Consider the following 15,942-nt stretch of genomic DNA (forward strand, 5'->3'; position numbering starts at 1 on the left):
GAACACAGCCATAACCATTCATGTATGCCTTGCTCATAGCTGCCCTTATGCTACAACAGCAGAGTTAAGCAGTTACAACAGGGAGCAACTGGGTTGCAGCACCAGAAAGATTTACTATCCAGCCCTTTACAGAAGAGGTTTGTCAAACCTTGTGATAAAGCAGGAAACAGGACTGAGGCTGGTGGTGCCAGTTTCCCTATTCCCAACTGTCACATGCCTGAGAAGAAAGCCATGGAAGTGAGTGACAGAAACTCCACTGAAGGCCAGGTACCAAGGCTCATGGCTGTAATCCCAGCGCTTTGGGAGGCCAAGGTGGGAGGATCACTTGAGGCCAGAAGTTCAAGACCAGCCTGGGCAACACAGCTAGACACTACTCCACAAAAAATTTTAAAAAGTAGCTGGGCGCTGTGGCATGTGCCTGTAGTCCCAGCTACTTGGGATGTCGTGGAGGAGGATCACTTGAACCTGGGAGTTTGAGGCGGCAGTAAGCTATGATCGCACCAGTCTGGTGCAACAGAGCGAGACCTTGTCTCAAAAAAAAAAAGGAAAGAAAAAAGCCAAAAAACTCCATCAAGGACAGGGCAGAGGGAGCAGTCCTGCCCTGAATCATGACAGACTCCTTCGCTGACATCAGTCCCCACATCAACAGCGTTGATTTGGCTACACTGGTTTACATGAGTTCCTGCCATGTGAGCGCCTCCTTTCTTGGTACTGAAGGTATTACAGGTACACAGGGTTTGTGACACAGCAGGACCCTCATGAGCTGTTAGGGCCACAGATGTGTTTATTCCTACACTCTTAAGAGTTGGGCCCTCAGAACTGCCACCGTTCCCTCTGCCGTTAAATATACTCACTTCATTTTCCTTAGATGATTTCCTTTCACTGCTGGCTCACTAAGAACAGGATGTTCTAACGACAACCCCACTGCCACGCTTGGGAGAACGAGGCCTACAGGGAGTGCTGGCAGGCTGGCACCCAGTCTGGGGGTCAAATGCACGAATTGGTGACCACTTCTATTGTGGTCTTCCTTTCCCCGGTGGTGGGAATGGGACACGATGCTGCACTGCTGGCTCAAGCCGTGTGTTACCTGGCTCTGACGGAATCCCAGTCTAACACCAATTTTGCAAGCTGTTTCCTCTGTTTCTGGATGTTGGGAATCTCCACCTAAAAGGAAGAACACACCAAATGGGATGCACTTCAGGGCTTTTAGGTTAACCATTTTAAAGGACAGTATTTACAAACGTTTTTTCTCTAAAGCAAAGGATTTTGTACCTTCGATTGACTCCCCTTATTTCCAAAAAGAAGTGTACGTTAAAGCCAGCAACGACTGTTAAAATTTTAACATTCACTGTCCAGCCCACACCACTCTTGGCTCTTCCGTGCTGCACGGTGAAGCACCCACCTCGGCTATGCCGTACAGAGGGTCCACGATCTCCTTCTCCACAAAGACTTCGTGCTGGGAGAGCTCGAGAGCCAGCTGATTCTCAGCATCTCCACACGTCTCCAGCATCTTCCTTTAAAAACAAGACACCCCAACAAAGAGCATGTGCTCATGAAATCAGGCACTGGATTACTGTGTGGATGCAGTGCTGCTTGCCATGTGACAGGAACGCATTAGGGTGCTACCTAACACAGCCTTTAAAATATTATAAATTTAGGGTGTTGCCTAAAACATGAGTCCACAGATACGTGCTTTAAAATAAAAATGACCGTCTCAGGCATGCACTTTGTGTGTGGGGGTGGCAGAGGGATGTGTGAACAGTGAGATAACAAATTACTCAAGAATTAGATTCTCAAGTCAGGTGAAAACCAAGTGTTCACAAAATACTCTGAAAATCGTTTAAATTAGACATTAAGGTCATTACATGTTATCTTATGTCTCTGAGGCCGGCCTTGGCCAGGCTCCCTTTCTGCTATGCAGATGAGCTAGCCGGCTAATACTTAAGGGCCCTGTTACATGAATATCACGTTTCCTTGTAGTGTTCTTGCGAACATGCAGCTGATATCATACAAAGTACATGTGCAGTGATATAACTCCACAGTCTCTATCCCTCCCTCCCTCTCCCTTCCTTCCCGTCTTCCCCTGCAAGCTCTCTGTGGGATTCTTTTGACACCAGAAATGCACGTGGCACTGGTGTGGGGTGGCCATGGTGTCGTAGTCAGGAACATGCTCTCTGGTGCCAAGCTGGCCAAGTCTGAATACAGGTTTTGCTCTTCTCCCGCTGTGTAGTCTCAGGCAATTTCCCTGCCCTCTCTGTCAGTATCCTTATCTGTAAAATGGGAGTGATGCTGTGTGTTAACATGGTTCTAAGTGCTGATATGACCTACCTCCTAGGTTGTTTTGAGGATTAGATGAGCTATTACTTGGAAAACACTTATAACCATGCTAGCACGCAGTATCACTCTGGTGTGATGAGGATGGCCATAGAATGAGGAAGCACCAACAGGAAAAACTTCCAGGCTCGAGGGAAGGAGGATGCTGGCAGGTGGGCACAGGTCATGCTCCTCCCAGGGCCCCCAAACATGGCAGCAGACAGGAGAAAGAAATGGTGAAGAGTGGGAGGAAACTACTCTCCGAAGGACGGCGAGAGAACTGCAGACGCTGAGAAATAGACTGAAAAGTCTGAAGGCCTCATCCCGCTGGGAAGCAGGGCCTACTTCACAGCCAGAGAGACCAGACAGGGCTAGAGGATACCAGCCTCACGGCAGGAGCAGACAGAAGGAAGGGTATACCTTCCCTCCGACAATAAAAACTGCTTTGTTCTTACTTACATTTTTAAATTATTTAAAGAATACATGCCAATTGTAAAAAAAAAAAATTCAATAATTCAGAATATACACTCTTTTTAGATAACTACCATGGATGTTTTGGTGACCACGTGTAAAGGATGTGACTCTAAGAACTGAAAGGGTCTGGTCAGAGTTTCTAAATCTGAGCTAACACCTGGAACACAGAAGGGACCAGGTTCTTTCTGTCCAAGATTAGGAGAATAGGCATTGATCCTATCAGTTGCTTTTTTGTTAATGGCCCTTTCTGCCATCCAACTCCAGCCTGACACCTACTAAAAGAAAGATTCTCCAGCAACCCGGCGGCCTTGACCCCACTTTCTCCCAAGGAGTCTGAGCCGGTCTCCTAGCAGATGAGCCATGCCATCAATGCTCACAGTTCCTCTCACAGGTCCTACACACACCACCTGGCTCAGCCACTTCCACCAACCCACATGGCGCTTGGCACTCTGAAGGCAGCAACTCTTACCCCAGGAGAGAGTCTTCCAGCTGAGTTGATGCTTCTTGCATATTCTGAGCGAGAGCTGTCAGAGGCAGTTTTTTCTGGAAGACAGAAGACAGTGTGTGTTTTTTCTCATTATTATTTGATACCCATTCTCAATGATCTTTTTCAGAACATCATTCATTAATTTCTCCTTCCAGGCAAATTACACAGGTGGGAGACAGCCTGTCTGAGTTCAGGTTCTGGTCTCACAGGTATTAGTTGTATGATGATCTCTCTGTTTCAGTTTGACTACAGAAAATGTATCAAGTACCTAACACATTGTAAGTATTCAGTAAACATTAGCTGTTATTATTATTGCTGTTGCTGTTCTTCTGCTTATTATTTTTGTTTGCTTTTTTGAGACAGGGTCTCAGTCTGTCGCCCAGGCTACAATGTGGTGGCATGATCCTCCACCTTCCAGGTTCAAGCAACTCTCCTGCCTTAGCCACCGAAGTAGGTGGGATTACAGGCCTGCGTCACCATGCCCAGCTAATTTTTGTATTTTGGGTAGAAATGGGGTATCCTGACCAGGCTGATTTCGAACTCCTGAGCTCAAGCGATCTGCGTGCCTCAGCTTCCCAAAGTGTTGGGAACACAGGCATGAACCACCACACCCAGCCTGTTTCTATTATTATTAATGAATCAAAGCACACTATGTTCAAGGCACTAGGGACATGAGAGAGAAATAGACCTTGCTTTCTAAATGGTTATCCTGATAGGTAAATGCAATAAAGTGCTCAATTTCAAAAGCTTTGGCTACAACACTCATTCTTAAACTGGCTTTTTTTTCTTTTTTTTTTTTTGAGGCAGTCTTGCTCTGTCACCCAGGATACAGCGTAGTGGGGGCAATCTCGGCTCGTTGCAACCTCTGCCTCCCAGGTTCAAGTGATTCTCGTGCCTCAGCCTCCCATGCTGTGATTATAGGCGTGTGCCACCACACCCAACTAATTTTTGTACTTGTAGTAGAAACAGGGTTTTGCCATGTTGGCCAGGGTGGTCTCAAACTCTTCACCTCAAGTGATCTGCCCTCCTCGGCCTCCCAAAGTGCTGGGATTGCAGGCGTGAACCACCGCACCCATTCTAAACTGGCTCTTAATTTGGCTATCATTCTAAAATGTAGCTTTACTTAAATACTAAAAACTTCTAGCTAAATATCCAAACAGTTTTTGAATACAAAGCCACTCATTTTCCTACGAGAGATTTGTTTTTCAGCTGGCAATGACCACAGAATCACCTGATCTAATGTTCTAATCGTACAGTCAAGGAACCCGAAGCCGAAGGAGGTCAAGTGGTCTGGCCAGGCACCCCAGAGAGAGGCAGGAGTCAGACCTGAGTGCTGATGGCCCCAGCCTCTGTTCAGTGTCTCTATGGGCCAATGGCTTATCTCAGAAGAGGCCTGGCAAGTACAAGCGGGCTGGTTCTAACGTCATAATCTGCTAACAAGAAATGCTTTCAATTCTGCAGCAACCCAAGTAATTTCACCTGCCCAGTAGAAAGGACATTCATGTTAAAAACACAGGGTCCACTCCTGGTATGTCACCTGACTCTTCTGCCTCCAAAGGGCTCCATCTGATACAATCGCATATGTACTGGCTTGTACTGGACAGACTATCTCTGCAAGGCTATACGAGAAGCTACTAAGAGCAGTGGCTCTGGAGGAGGGAAGTGGGTGCCTGGGGAAATGGGCTGGGAGGCACCTTACTGTAAGTTCTTTTGTATATGCTGAATTTTGACCATATAAATGTAGAACCTATTTAAAACAGTAAACTGAAATTTAAAAATCAACAAAGGCATTTACCCATTTCCCCTCTCCCCAAATTATTGATTTTTTCATTTTAATTTTTTATAGAGACAAGGTCTCACTATGTTGCTCAGGCTGGTCTCAAACTCCTGGTCTCAAGTAATCCTCCCACCTCGGCTTCCAACAAAATTATTTTCAAATAAATAAATAATGGGCTCCATCTGTGCTACAAGGAGACTATTCCCAGCTGCCCCAGCTCTGGACAAGGAAGATATGAGAATAATAGGGGATAACTCCTACCTTCTGGTTATGCTGCCTTTCTAAAGGAGGTTAAATACCTACTAAAGATCAATGCAATAATTAAGACAAATATACTGTGCAACTCTGGAACTTTAGGAGTCTGTGGGAAAAAAATAATAGAGAAGTCTATTTTGACAAGTATCACTCAAGATGGCAGCTGTAAATAGTTTTGTGGTTTCCCCAACCTGGCCCCAAAGCCACAACAATCTTGTTTCCTATGTACATAAACAAGGAAACTCTGCTTAACATATGGGTTCATTAATCAAGTATCAACACTGAACTCCTCCACAGGGAGGGCTCTGTGCTTCCTAGAGGTGAAGAGCTTTCTATCATCAGGGATGAATTAATTAATTAATTAATTAATTAATTATTGAGACAGGGTCTGGCACTGTTGCCCAGGCTGGAGGCCAGTGATGCAATCTCAGCTCACTGCAACCTCCACTTCTGGGGCTCAAGCCATCCTCCCACCTCAGCCTCCTGAGTAACTGGGACTACAGGCACGTGCCATCATGTATGGCTAATTTTTTATTTTTTAGAGAGATGGGGTTGTGCCATGTTGCATAGGCTGGTATTGAACTCCTGAGCTCAAGTTGTGCCTGCCTTGGCCTCCCAAAGTGCTGGGATTACAGGAGTGCAGCACCATGCCTGGCCAGGGATGAATTTTAAAAGCTATAAAGACTGAATTTGTAAAGCGTATGCCAATCGCACAAAAATAAATAATTCTCTAATCTAATAATCTATCCTATCTGACCCATGAGCACTGTACCATGTCAATGGTGGCTGGACTGAGAAGGTCACCTGCCCCATGTCTCTCTCCTTTCATTCTTGCCTCTTCCCATGCAGGGAGCATGAGAGGTCTTTGGGAGGCTCCTCCTGTGTCTTCTAGAGCCCTGGAGACTGCTACAATTTTCTCCATATCAGTCTTCTCTCACCATTGTTGTGGTAACTCCTCTTCCCAAGTGCAAAGTGTAGGCATCCTCAGAACCCTGTCTTTGGTACTTTTGACATTGGAAAAGGAAAGCTAAAGCATTAGGTTTCAGAAATGGGGACCAAGCACTTTTGCCCCAGGGGCCTGGAATATTCCCACCACCTGCCACTAATTTCCCTCCTTTATAGGGCAGACACCACCTCCTCCAGGAAGCCTCACCTGACTACCTCCCTTTTCCTTTGGTACCCATCCTGGGCCCCCCATAACACCCTGTGCATGTTTTATTGAGTATCTTGTTTTATAATGATCCATTTGTATGTATCTCCCCCACAAGACCATGAAAACTTACATTTCATTCATTTTATATCTCCAGCACTTGTACACAGTAGGTGATTGATAAATATTTGTTTCTACTGAATATATGTGACACTTGGACTGTGTCTCAAGGAAGACAACAGGAACTAGATAGAACTGTGAGGGACAGTGACATATTTGGGGACTGGTGAGTGTTATGTGGCTGACACAGAGTGTGAATGGGAGGAAGTAGGAGACAGTGAAGCTGATAAGGAGAAATGGAATCAGCTGAGAAAGGGCTTAAGCCATCTAAACAGCGTGGACTTTATCCCAGGCAATGGGAACCAGCCAGCGTCCCTCAGAAGAGGCACTTCTAGCATTAAGATACTTCTTGTGTGGAACTATTTCACCAGGCATTACAAAACATTTAGCATCTTGGCCAGGCGCGGAAGCTCACGCCTGTAATCCCAGCACTTTGGGAAGCTGAGGAGGGAGGATCACCTGAGGTCAGGAGTTGGAAACCAGCCTGGTTAACATGGTGAAATCCTGTCTCTACTAAAAATACAAAAATTAGCCAGGCTTGGTGGCGTGCACCTATAGTCCCAGCCACTCGGGAGGCTGAGGCAGGAGAATCATTTGAACCGGGTGGTGGAGGTTGCGGTGACCCGGAATCGCGCCACTGCACTCCAGCCTGGGCGACAGAGCAAGATTCCGCCTCAAAAAACAAACAAAAAAACGTTTAGCATCCTGGTTCACCCTCCAAACGTCAGTGGTGTCTGCCAGTCCCTCTGATGACCGAAACTGTCTCTACACATTTCCATATGCCCCCAGGGGTGTAATTCTGGTCCCTGTTAAGAACCACTAAGCCAAGATTCTTTTTTTTAGGCAGGAGGATGAGAAGATTGATTTGTATTTCAGGAAACTGACTCTGGTGATTGGGTTGAAGACAGACTGGAAAGGAAATTATAGACAGGAAATGTAGCTCAGGAGGTGACTACAACAGTCCAGGTGAGAGGGAGTCAGGGCTTACATTAAGGCCAAGGTGGTAGAGATGGAGTGGAGGTGAGCCATTTAAAATATTCACAGAGAGAAATCAAAGGACTTGCTAATCAGGCAGTTATGGGGTTTGGAGGATAAAATAAAAGCGAGGCCCAGCACAGTAGCTCATGCCTGTAATCCCAACACTTTGGGAGGCCAAGGCGGGAGAATTGTTTGAGCCTAGGAATTCAAGACCAGCCTGGGCAACAGATGAGACCTCATCTCTACTATGAAAAAAACAAAAAAACAAAAAAACAAACACAATTAGCCAGGCTTAGTGGCACGAGCCTGTAGTCCCAGCTACTTAAAGGTTGAGGTGGGAGGATGGCTTGAGCCCAGGAGGTTGATGTTGCAATGGGCCAGGATCATGCCACTACACTCCAGCATGGACAACAGAGTGAGACCTTGTCTTGAAAAAAATAAAAATAAAAAAATAAAAAATAACGGGGAATATAAGAAAGCCCCCCCGTTTCCAGGCTGCATAAAAGGGTGGATGGAATTCAGAGAGTCAACACAGAAGGAAGAACTGATCATGCATGCTAGAATATAGACATCTAAGAGAGTAAGTTTTTTGCTTGGTTGAAAATGGCTTAGAAGTCACTGGCATAAACACATCAGTTAGAAGCCATAAGAACAGAGGAGGTGTCCCAGAGAATATGACTTGGAGAATAAGGAAGAGAAGCAGAGAACCTAAGGAAACAATGTGAAAAGGGTGAGTAGAGCAGAAGAAGGCAAGAGAAGGACAAGGAGCTGCAGGAAGCAGAACCAGTAGGCTGGGTCTGGTTCTGAGGGACGGAGCTTTGCGGCAAGTGTGGAAGCATAGGTGTATGCAAACTTCCATTCCTGTGACAGACATGATTGCAGAATCCTCACTGTTGTGCAAGAGTGGAATAACCCTGCTGCCACGGTGCCCCATAAAAGTCTGTAGGAAACATAAAAGGGTAACACAGATCATCTGCATACTATTAATAGTGTTCACTTTTGAGACACCTGGTGACAATATAGCAAATCATAGCCTCCCTGTGTGTCACCGAAACTGTCACTTCAATGTTGCATGGGCTCTAAGGTTTACTGCATGCTCATAAGCTGGGAACTTGTAAAAGCAAGGATGGAACTCCCTCATGAACAAAGGTTGCTGTGCTCCACTGGCTCTACCTAGGAAATGAATGCTCTGAACAAGTGGACCCTGAACAGACACTGGAGGGCTCTCCTAGAGTCCATCCCTCTTCCTCTCTATACTAGTATCCTGATTCTTCTCAGGGATCTACACTGGCCTTGATAAAGTCTATGAGCCGGAGGTAAGACCATAGCCCATGCTCTAGGCCTGGGCCCAACTACCTTAAACCAATCAGCACATCCCATCTCCTCACCCCTTATCCATGGTCACTAGGGTGGAACAGAACAGTCAAAAATGGGGACTGTAACTCCATACAAATCAATGCAATGGAAAGCGCTTTCAATCTGCCAAGAGTTTGGAAAAAGCAGCTTTCTCACTCCATCAAGAAAAACTACTGGGGCCAGGTATGGGTGGCTCATGCCTGTAATTCCAGCACTTTGGAAGGCCGAGGTCGGAGGACTGCTTGAGGCCAGGAGTTCTACATCAGCCTGGGTAACAAAGCGAGATCCCAATCTCTACGAAAAAGTTCAAAAAATTAGCCAGGCATGGTGGTGTGTACTGTAGTCTCAGCTGCTTGGGAGACTGAAGCGGGAGGATCTCTTGAGCCCAGGAGTTTGAGGCTGCAGTGAGCTATGACTGTACTACCGCACTAGAGCCTGGGTCATGGAGTGAGACTCCATCAGGAAAGAAAAGAGGAGAAGGCAAGGGAAAGGGGAAGGGAAGCAAAAATCCTAAAAGAAAAAAAAAAAAAAGAAAAAGAGGCAGGAGGGGAGAGGAGGGGAACTACTGGGAAAGAGGCTCGCCCACTGGCCACACTCAAGGAACAAGTAGCCATAGCAGCTGCCAGTAGCCAACTTGCCATTATGAGGGTGCCTGTCCAGGGACAAAGCAGACCTGAGGGCAGAGGAGAGAGGAGGAAGGAAACTGGGTTTTTCATCACACTACTGAAATGTTACATGAAGCCTGACCTCAAGTCCATCCCAACCTCTGGACTTTCCAGTTAGCAAACCAATACATTACTTCTACTTCAACGTCAATTTAAGACAGGCTTTCCGCTTTCTGTCAGCAGAAGATGCATAACCGACACAGCCATTCTCTTATCAATGACACATGATCGTGGAGCCTTCAAAAGCACCTGGAGAAGATTCCGTGTAAGGAGTGCTTCCAGCCCAGCGATGTCTTAAACACAAAAGAATGCTACGGTCATGCAGTCGTCACGAGCGTGCTTGGTGACAGAAGTCACCAAAGGCCAATCCACTGATGCCACTTAGGACAACCAACCAATCCCGGGGTTGAAAAGCCTCAGAGAGACGCAGGAACTCTGGGTCTGAGTCACATCTGATACTCACGTGTCTCTTCTCGGCATCGGTGCCATGCTGGCCCTGGAAACATGCCACCAAGCGCTTATGGGAATGGTGGCATACTGACCGCACCGTGTCCAGGCGTCGCTCAATCTGACAAGGCAGAGACAAAAGAGAACACATTCATCCTCTTCCTTTTGTGGTGTCTGCATGCTGGTAGGAAAAGCACGGCTGAATCTATGTGCAGGGAAAAGGGATGATCTTGGCTGCACCTTGCTGTTGCACTGAGTGGTGCCAGTCAGCTTACACACTACAGCACCAGAAAAGCACCAGGTCAGACCAGGCAGAGATGCGAATGAATGATCCAGGCCCAGACCCACTGACAAGTGGAAAAAAACACAGGGATGCCAAAGAGTTCTCTCCAGCTCATGGCAACAGAGCCTTCCACACAATGTACATCAGACAGAAGCAGCAAAATAAACGTTCCACAATTTAACTGCAAGATCTGTGTTTTCAAAATGTTTCCTTATTGGGTTTGGGTGGGTGTGTGTGTGCGTGCGTGCGTGTGTGTGTGTGTGTGTGTGTGTGTGTGTGTGTGTTTTAAATAAACCTCTAAAGCAGAATGGGCAGTCAGCTTAGGGAACCCACGCATCATAAGTAGCTTCCCAAAATACTATTGCTAGAATATGGCTGTTTATGGCCAAGAGAGCTGCTTTTTACAGGAAGGAATGCCAAAAATGTGTATTCTGATGACTCATGAAGAATGAGAGCAGGCCCTTTGGGAGGCTTTCTATTTTAAAGATAAATCAACAAATTCAAAACAGAACACATTTTGACCCCAAACCATTTTACGCACTGAGATGGCTTGTGCCTCTTTCTCAAAAGAGCAGCGTTTCTTCAGATCCAAGCCCATAGCCCAGGACTCAGGGCTGGCGGGCAAGGGGACATTTAGGAGCAGATTCCACATTACCTTCCCCAAATCTTGCAATGGCCAGATTTTCAAACATTAGAAAACTAATGCACATTCATTTGCCACCAGAGAAAAGCAAAATGAACAAAGCAAAAAATGAACAAAGTAATTCCGTAATTTAATTTTGATTCCAATTTCCACTAGAATGTAAACTCCACGAGGACAGAAGCCTTGATCTGTTTTGTTCACTGATTTCTCCCAGTGCCTTATCTTTCACAGAAACAGAAGGTGCTCATTTAATATCTGTTGAGAAGACCCATGTCTATTGAGTCCCTATGCAAGGTATTCAAGAAACAGCAAATAAATGCTGGTTCCGCCCCACTGGGACGCACAGCCCCCTGGGGAAATGCCACACAACTGCTCTAACAGAGATGGGAAAAAAGAGGCAGGAGAACACAGGGCAAATCAAGGGATGTTTCACGTCAGAAACAGTGTCTGTGGCTTGCACTGGTGGTAATAACAACAACAGATCACTAATACCTAGCACTTACCACATGCCAGGCTCCGTTCCCAGTGCTGTTCCTGCTTAACTCATTAAACCTTCCTAACAACCTGTGAGGTGGATACAGCCTTTCCCTCAGTTTAGAGAAGTGGAAACTGAGGCACAGGAAAGTTCAGTAAATCCCTGAAGCCACAAAGCTAACCAGGGGCAGACCTGAGACTCAAACCCAGGTAGCTGGGTTTCAGATCCCCTTTTCATCATCATGCAACCAAACTGATTTTCTTTCCTGCTCAAAATCACACTAATTAATTTTATTCTGCTTCTGGTTCAAAAAAAAAAAAAAAAAAAAAAAAGCCCACAAGCCTCAATTCTCACACAGGAATTTTTTTCCATTCTTTAAACAGATCATTTAAAGGAGACTATATTTTGTTACCTGTAATAGATCTTCACTGAGGACTTCTGTTTTCTCAGCTCTGTGGGAAAAATTAAAAGTTCAGAGTTAGAAATCCAAAAGTGAAAGGCAACTCCTAAAATTCCATAATTATTAGCCTGGAGTTTAAAGCAAAACAGGCAGAAATGAATTTAGAAGGGTTGGCGGGGGCATTTTACCCATTTTTACATCAGACAGCAATTTAAGCAAAACCAAAGAAAAATAACTAAACAAACTTTGTGGGGAACAGCAGCCCAAAACAAGAACAAACGATCCTGAGTAGTGCTTCCCCAACTTGAGCAGGTACAGAATCACCAAGCGCAGGAGGCACTGACATAAAATGCCATTTCCCAGGTCCCTCTGGAGATTCTATTCTGATTCAACAGACCCTGCATTTTTAACAGCCAATCCTTGCTCAGAATTCCAGTGCAGGAGGTCTCTAGACAAGGCTTTGAGGAAACACTGTCCTACAGAAGCTTAAACTTCAGTTCACAATCAGAAACGTACGCAAAGATACAAGTCTAGACCATCACACACAGTAACAATTAGTTCCTCCTTCAAATTCCCTCTCTATCCTTACTTTTAAAAGAAACAAAGTATTTCCACAACTTTCTCTGTTATGCTTTGAACTACTACTAATTTCATCGACCATTCCATTAAACCAACACGGTGGCCAGCAATAAGAGGCATTCCAAGCTGGTGGAGTCTCAATTGTCAGACCATAATAATTTTTATTTTTATGTTATTATTATTATTTTTTGAGACAGTCTCACTCTGTTGCCCAGACTGGACTGCAGTGGTGTGATCTCGGCTCACTGCAACCTCCACCTCCCAGATTCAAGCGATTCTCGTGCCTCGGCCTCCCAAGTAGCTGGAGTTACAGGTGCATACCACTTTGCCCAGCTAATTTTTGTATTTTTAGAAGAGACGCGGTTTCGTCATGTTGGCCAGGCTGGTCCTGAACTCCTGACCTCAAGTAATCTGCCCGCCTTGGCTTCCCAAAGTGATGGGATTACATGTGTCAACCACGGCGCCTGGCATGGAGGACATTTTTAAAAGAGAAAGAAAAAGTATGTTTCAGTTCTGAACAGTGAAGGGAGTCAGGGGAAGGCTCTCAATGAACCGGAAATTCAGAATGGGGGTTGCATATCTTGGCCAGGAACCAATGCAAGAGAAGGAAAAGCTCTTTGAGCCAGAAAGTAAAGGAGACCCCTACAATGACCTCGAAACGCTGCTAAGCTCAGAGCAGTGCCAACTGTGGGCTAGGGAACGTAGTGCGCTGCTCCTCCAGTCTCCACTTAGGGCAACGGCATGTTAGTCAGAACAGGGCATCGCCACGGGGGATTCTAACATTTGTCATCATGTCACTGTCCCAGTTAACCTGGAGATGCCTATAGGGTGGCTGGCTCACTCACCAGTTTCTGCAGGAAACTGGAATTCTGGCCTGACTCAAATACCTCTCAGGGCCAGAGGATCAGGGCCTGGAGACAAAGTCAAGGCCCCAGCTTCCAGACGCAGTCAATTCTCAACTCTATGAAAAGGTTCCACCAGCAGCAGGCCAACATATGCCACCCTAGACCTTGCTTGGCATGCACAGTGCCAGACATTGCTGAAGAGCCAAACACGGGTAGTCATACCAGTTAGGGAAGGGAAGCAGGGCCCCAGCTGACCATGAGGTCAAAGAACCAGACTCAAAAAGAAACCTGACAGTCAGCCTAGCAAGAACACACCTGGCATGAGATTGTTAGAGCTTCACCATTAGACACCCCCATTCCTCTTGCCAATGCCTCATCCCTCCTTTAGCAGAATGCCACCAGGGATTGGGTAACTTTTGCCTTTCTTCCCTAGCCAAAACCCCCAAATCTGGACAGGGCCCTGTACATCTCTGACAGAATCCACCTCAACTCTAAAATGACTTCCTTCTGTAAGTACGAGTATACACAGAAAAGTCTCAAGGCCTACTAAAATTTTCACAAGTTCAAAAGAAGAGATTCGACCTGAGAATCAGAATAAATATGTCCTTTTTAAGAGCAGATTATTTTTTAAAAAATAACAGAAGAAGAGAAGAACTTGCTCTACAATCCCAGTGTGGGTTATAAGCAGATGTGGGAGAGTTAGTAATAGCTCAGGGGTATGCTAGAGCCAGCTCAGAACAACCAACCATGTGCATCTTTTCCCAACTTCTTGCTCAGTAACCTCACACTGGTACTTGAAATTAAAAACATAAACAACCACAAACAATTCAAATAGGAGCTTGGCAGTTATTAAACTGTTATGAACACAGTGCTGCAACAGCCACAAAGAAAATAAAGCAAACATAAAAACGAGGCAAGTATTAACTTCAGGAAAAACAAAAAGTCGACTAGAAACAGAAAGATAGTCATAGTACTAGTAGGCTCAGCTGCAAATAATTGATTAGACATAATATAAACATCAAATAGTAATATAATGAAAAATTATAACCGTATTGGAAGGATGGGGGAGCAGACGCAGAGGGAAAGGGCTGTAAACCCTCATATATCAGAACAGAAAGTCAACAGACAATACCTAATTTGATAACCCAAAGGACCATTTACATGTATTACTTGTAATTATGAATATGAATAAATGTCACAATAAACTGTTAATAATTCAAAGTAGTTGCTTCTGGAGTTGGGAAATCTCAGAGAGTAGGGAGTGAACCCACCATATTTTGTGATAAGCCTTTACTATATTATTTGACTTTTCAAACTACATGAATACAGTTTTGAGGTTTTTTAAAAATAGCATGTTACTTACATTTTTAAGTAGCATGTTTGATATGGCCAGGGGTGAACCATGCCTAACTTAAAGAACTGGTCCAATGTCAAGCTCTACAAATGCACAACTGAAAACATACCTCACAGTATCCAAAACGTAAAGAATATCAGTATATTTCCAGCCTTTTTTTTTCAAATTAACTGGACCCTCTGCTTTAGAGGTATTTTACGTGAAAAGGTCTGGAGGCTGAAAACTATATTGAATATATTATATGAAAATGTTAATGTACTGTTTACAAAGAAATTTCCCCTATGCTTCCTGTGTCTGTGGAGGCTATATATGTTACAATAATAAAATCAATTTTAGATCTGCAGGCTTAGTTGTTTTCTTTTAAAATCAATTGTAGAACTTTTACACTGTTGGTGGGATTGTAAACTAGTTCAACCATTATGGAAAACAGTATGGCGATTCCTCAAGGATCTAGAACTAGATGTACCATATGACCCAGCCATCCCACTACTGGGTATATACCCAAAGGATTATAAATTATGCTGCTATAAAGACACATGCACACGTATGTTTATTGCAGCACTATTCACAATAGCAAAGACTTGGAATCAACCCAAATGTCCATCAGTGACAGATTGGATTAAGAAAATGTGGCACATATACACCATGGAATACTATGCAGCCATCAAAAAGGATGAGTTTGTGTCCTTTGTAGGGACATGGATGCAGCTGGAAACCGTCATTCTTAGCAAACTATCACAAGAACAGAAAACCAAACACCGCATGTTCTCACTCATAGGTGGGAACTGAACAATGAGATCACTTGGACTCAGAAAGGGGAACATCACACACCGGGGCCTATCATGGGGAGGGGGGAGGGGGGAGAGATTGCATTGGGAGTTATACCTGATGTAAATGATGAGTTGATGGGTGCAGCACACCAACATGGCACAAGTATACATATGTAACAAACCTGCACGTTATGCACATGTACCCTACAACTTAAAAGTATAATAATAATAAATAAATTAAAAAAAAAAATCAATTGTAGAGGCTGGGGGCGGGGGGGGCCGCTGTGGCTCACACCTATAATCCCAGCACCTTGGGAGGCCGAGGTGGGTGGATCACTTGAGGTCAGAAGTTCAAGACCAGCCTGGTCAACATGGCAAAACCTCATCTCTACTAAAAATACAAAAATTAGCCAGATGTGGTGCCACACACTTGTAGTCCCAGCTGCCTGGGAGGCTGAGGCACGAGAATTGCTTAAACTTGGGAGGCGGAGGGTGCAGTGAGTTGAGATCGTGCCACTGCACTCCAGACTGGGCAACAGAGTGAGATTCCGTCTCAAAAAAGAAAAAAAAA

General features: G+C 45.0%; 1 protein-coding gene and 1 long non-coding RNA gene across 19 annotated transcripts in view; one reads left to right on the forward strand and one right to left on the reverse strand.

Annotated features, from left to right (window-relative positions):
* Positions 1-15,942, reverse strand: part of ARHGAP17 (Rho GTPase activating protein 17) — a 97,396-nt gene that overhangs the window by 48,153 nt on the left and 33,301 nt on the right. For 16 of the 18 annotated variants that reach the window (XR_013411980.1, XR_013411981.1, XR_013411977.1 and 13 more), the window contains exons 2-6: positions 11,836-11,875; positions 10,039-10,143; positions 3,257-3,330; positions 1,403-1,514; positions 1,088-1,164 (exon numbers count right to left, since the gene is read on the reverse strand). Coding sequence is in view for 13 of the 18 variants with exons in the window: in XM_028841050.2 (XP_028696883.1) it covers positions 1,088-1,164; positions 1,403-1,514; positions 3,257-3,330; positions 10,039-10,143; positions 11,836-11,875 (408 nt within the window). In the remaining 5 variants the exon portion in view is untranslated. Of the gene's footprint in view, positions 1-1,087; positions 1,165-1,402; positions 2,271-3,256; positions 3,331-10,038; positions 10,144-11,835; positions 11,876-15,942 lie in introns of all 18 variants that reach the window. The other 2 variants (XM_077986589.1, XM_077986593.1) reach the window with 1 other exon arrangement.
* On the forward strand, positions 4,053-9,525 carry LOC144338143 (uncharacterized). The gene is made up of 2 exons (XR_013411989.1): positions 4,053-5,127; positions 8,320-9,525. It is a non-coding gene; the product is annotated as an uncharacterized LOC144338143 (long non-coding RNA).

The sequence above is a fragment of the Macaca mulatta genome, chromosome 20 (genome assembly GCF_049350105.2).
Source record: "Macaca mulatta isolate MMU2019108-1 chromosome 20, T2T-MMU8v2.0, whole genome shotgun sequence".
Taxonomy (NCBI): domain Eukaryota; kingdom Metazoa; phylum Chordata; class Mammalia; order Primates; family Cercopithecidae; genus Macaca; species Macaca mulatta.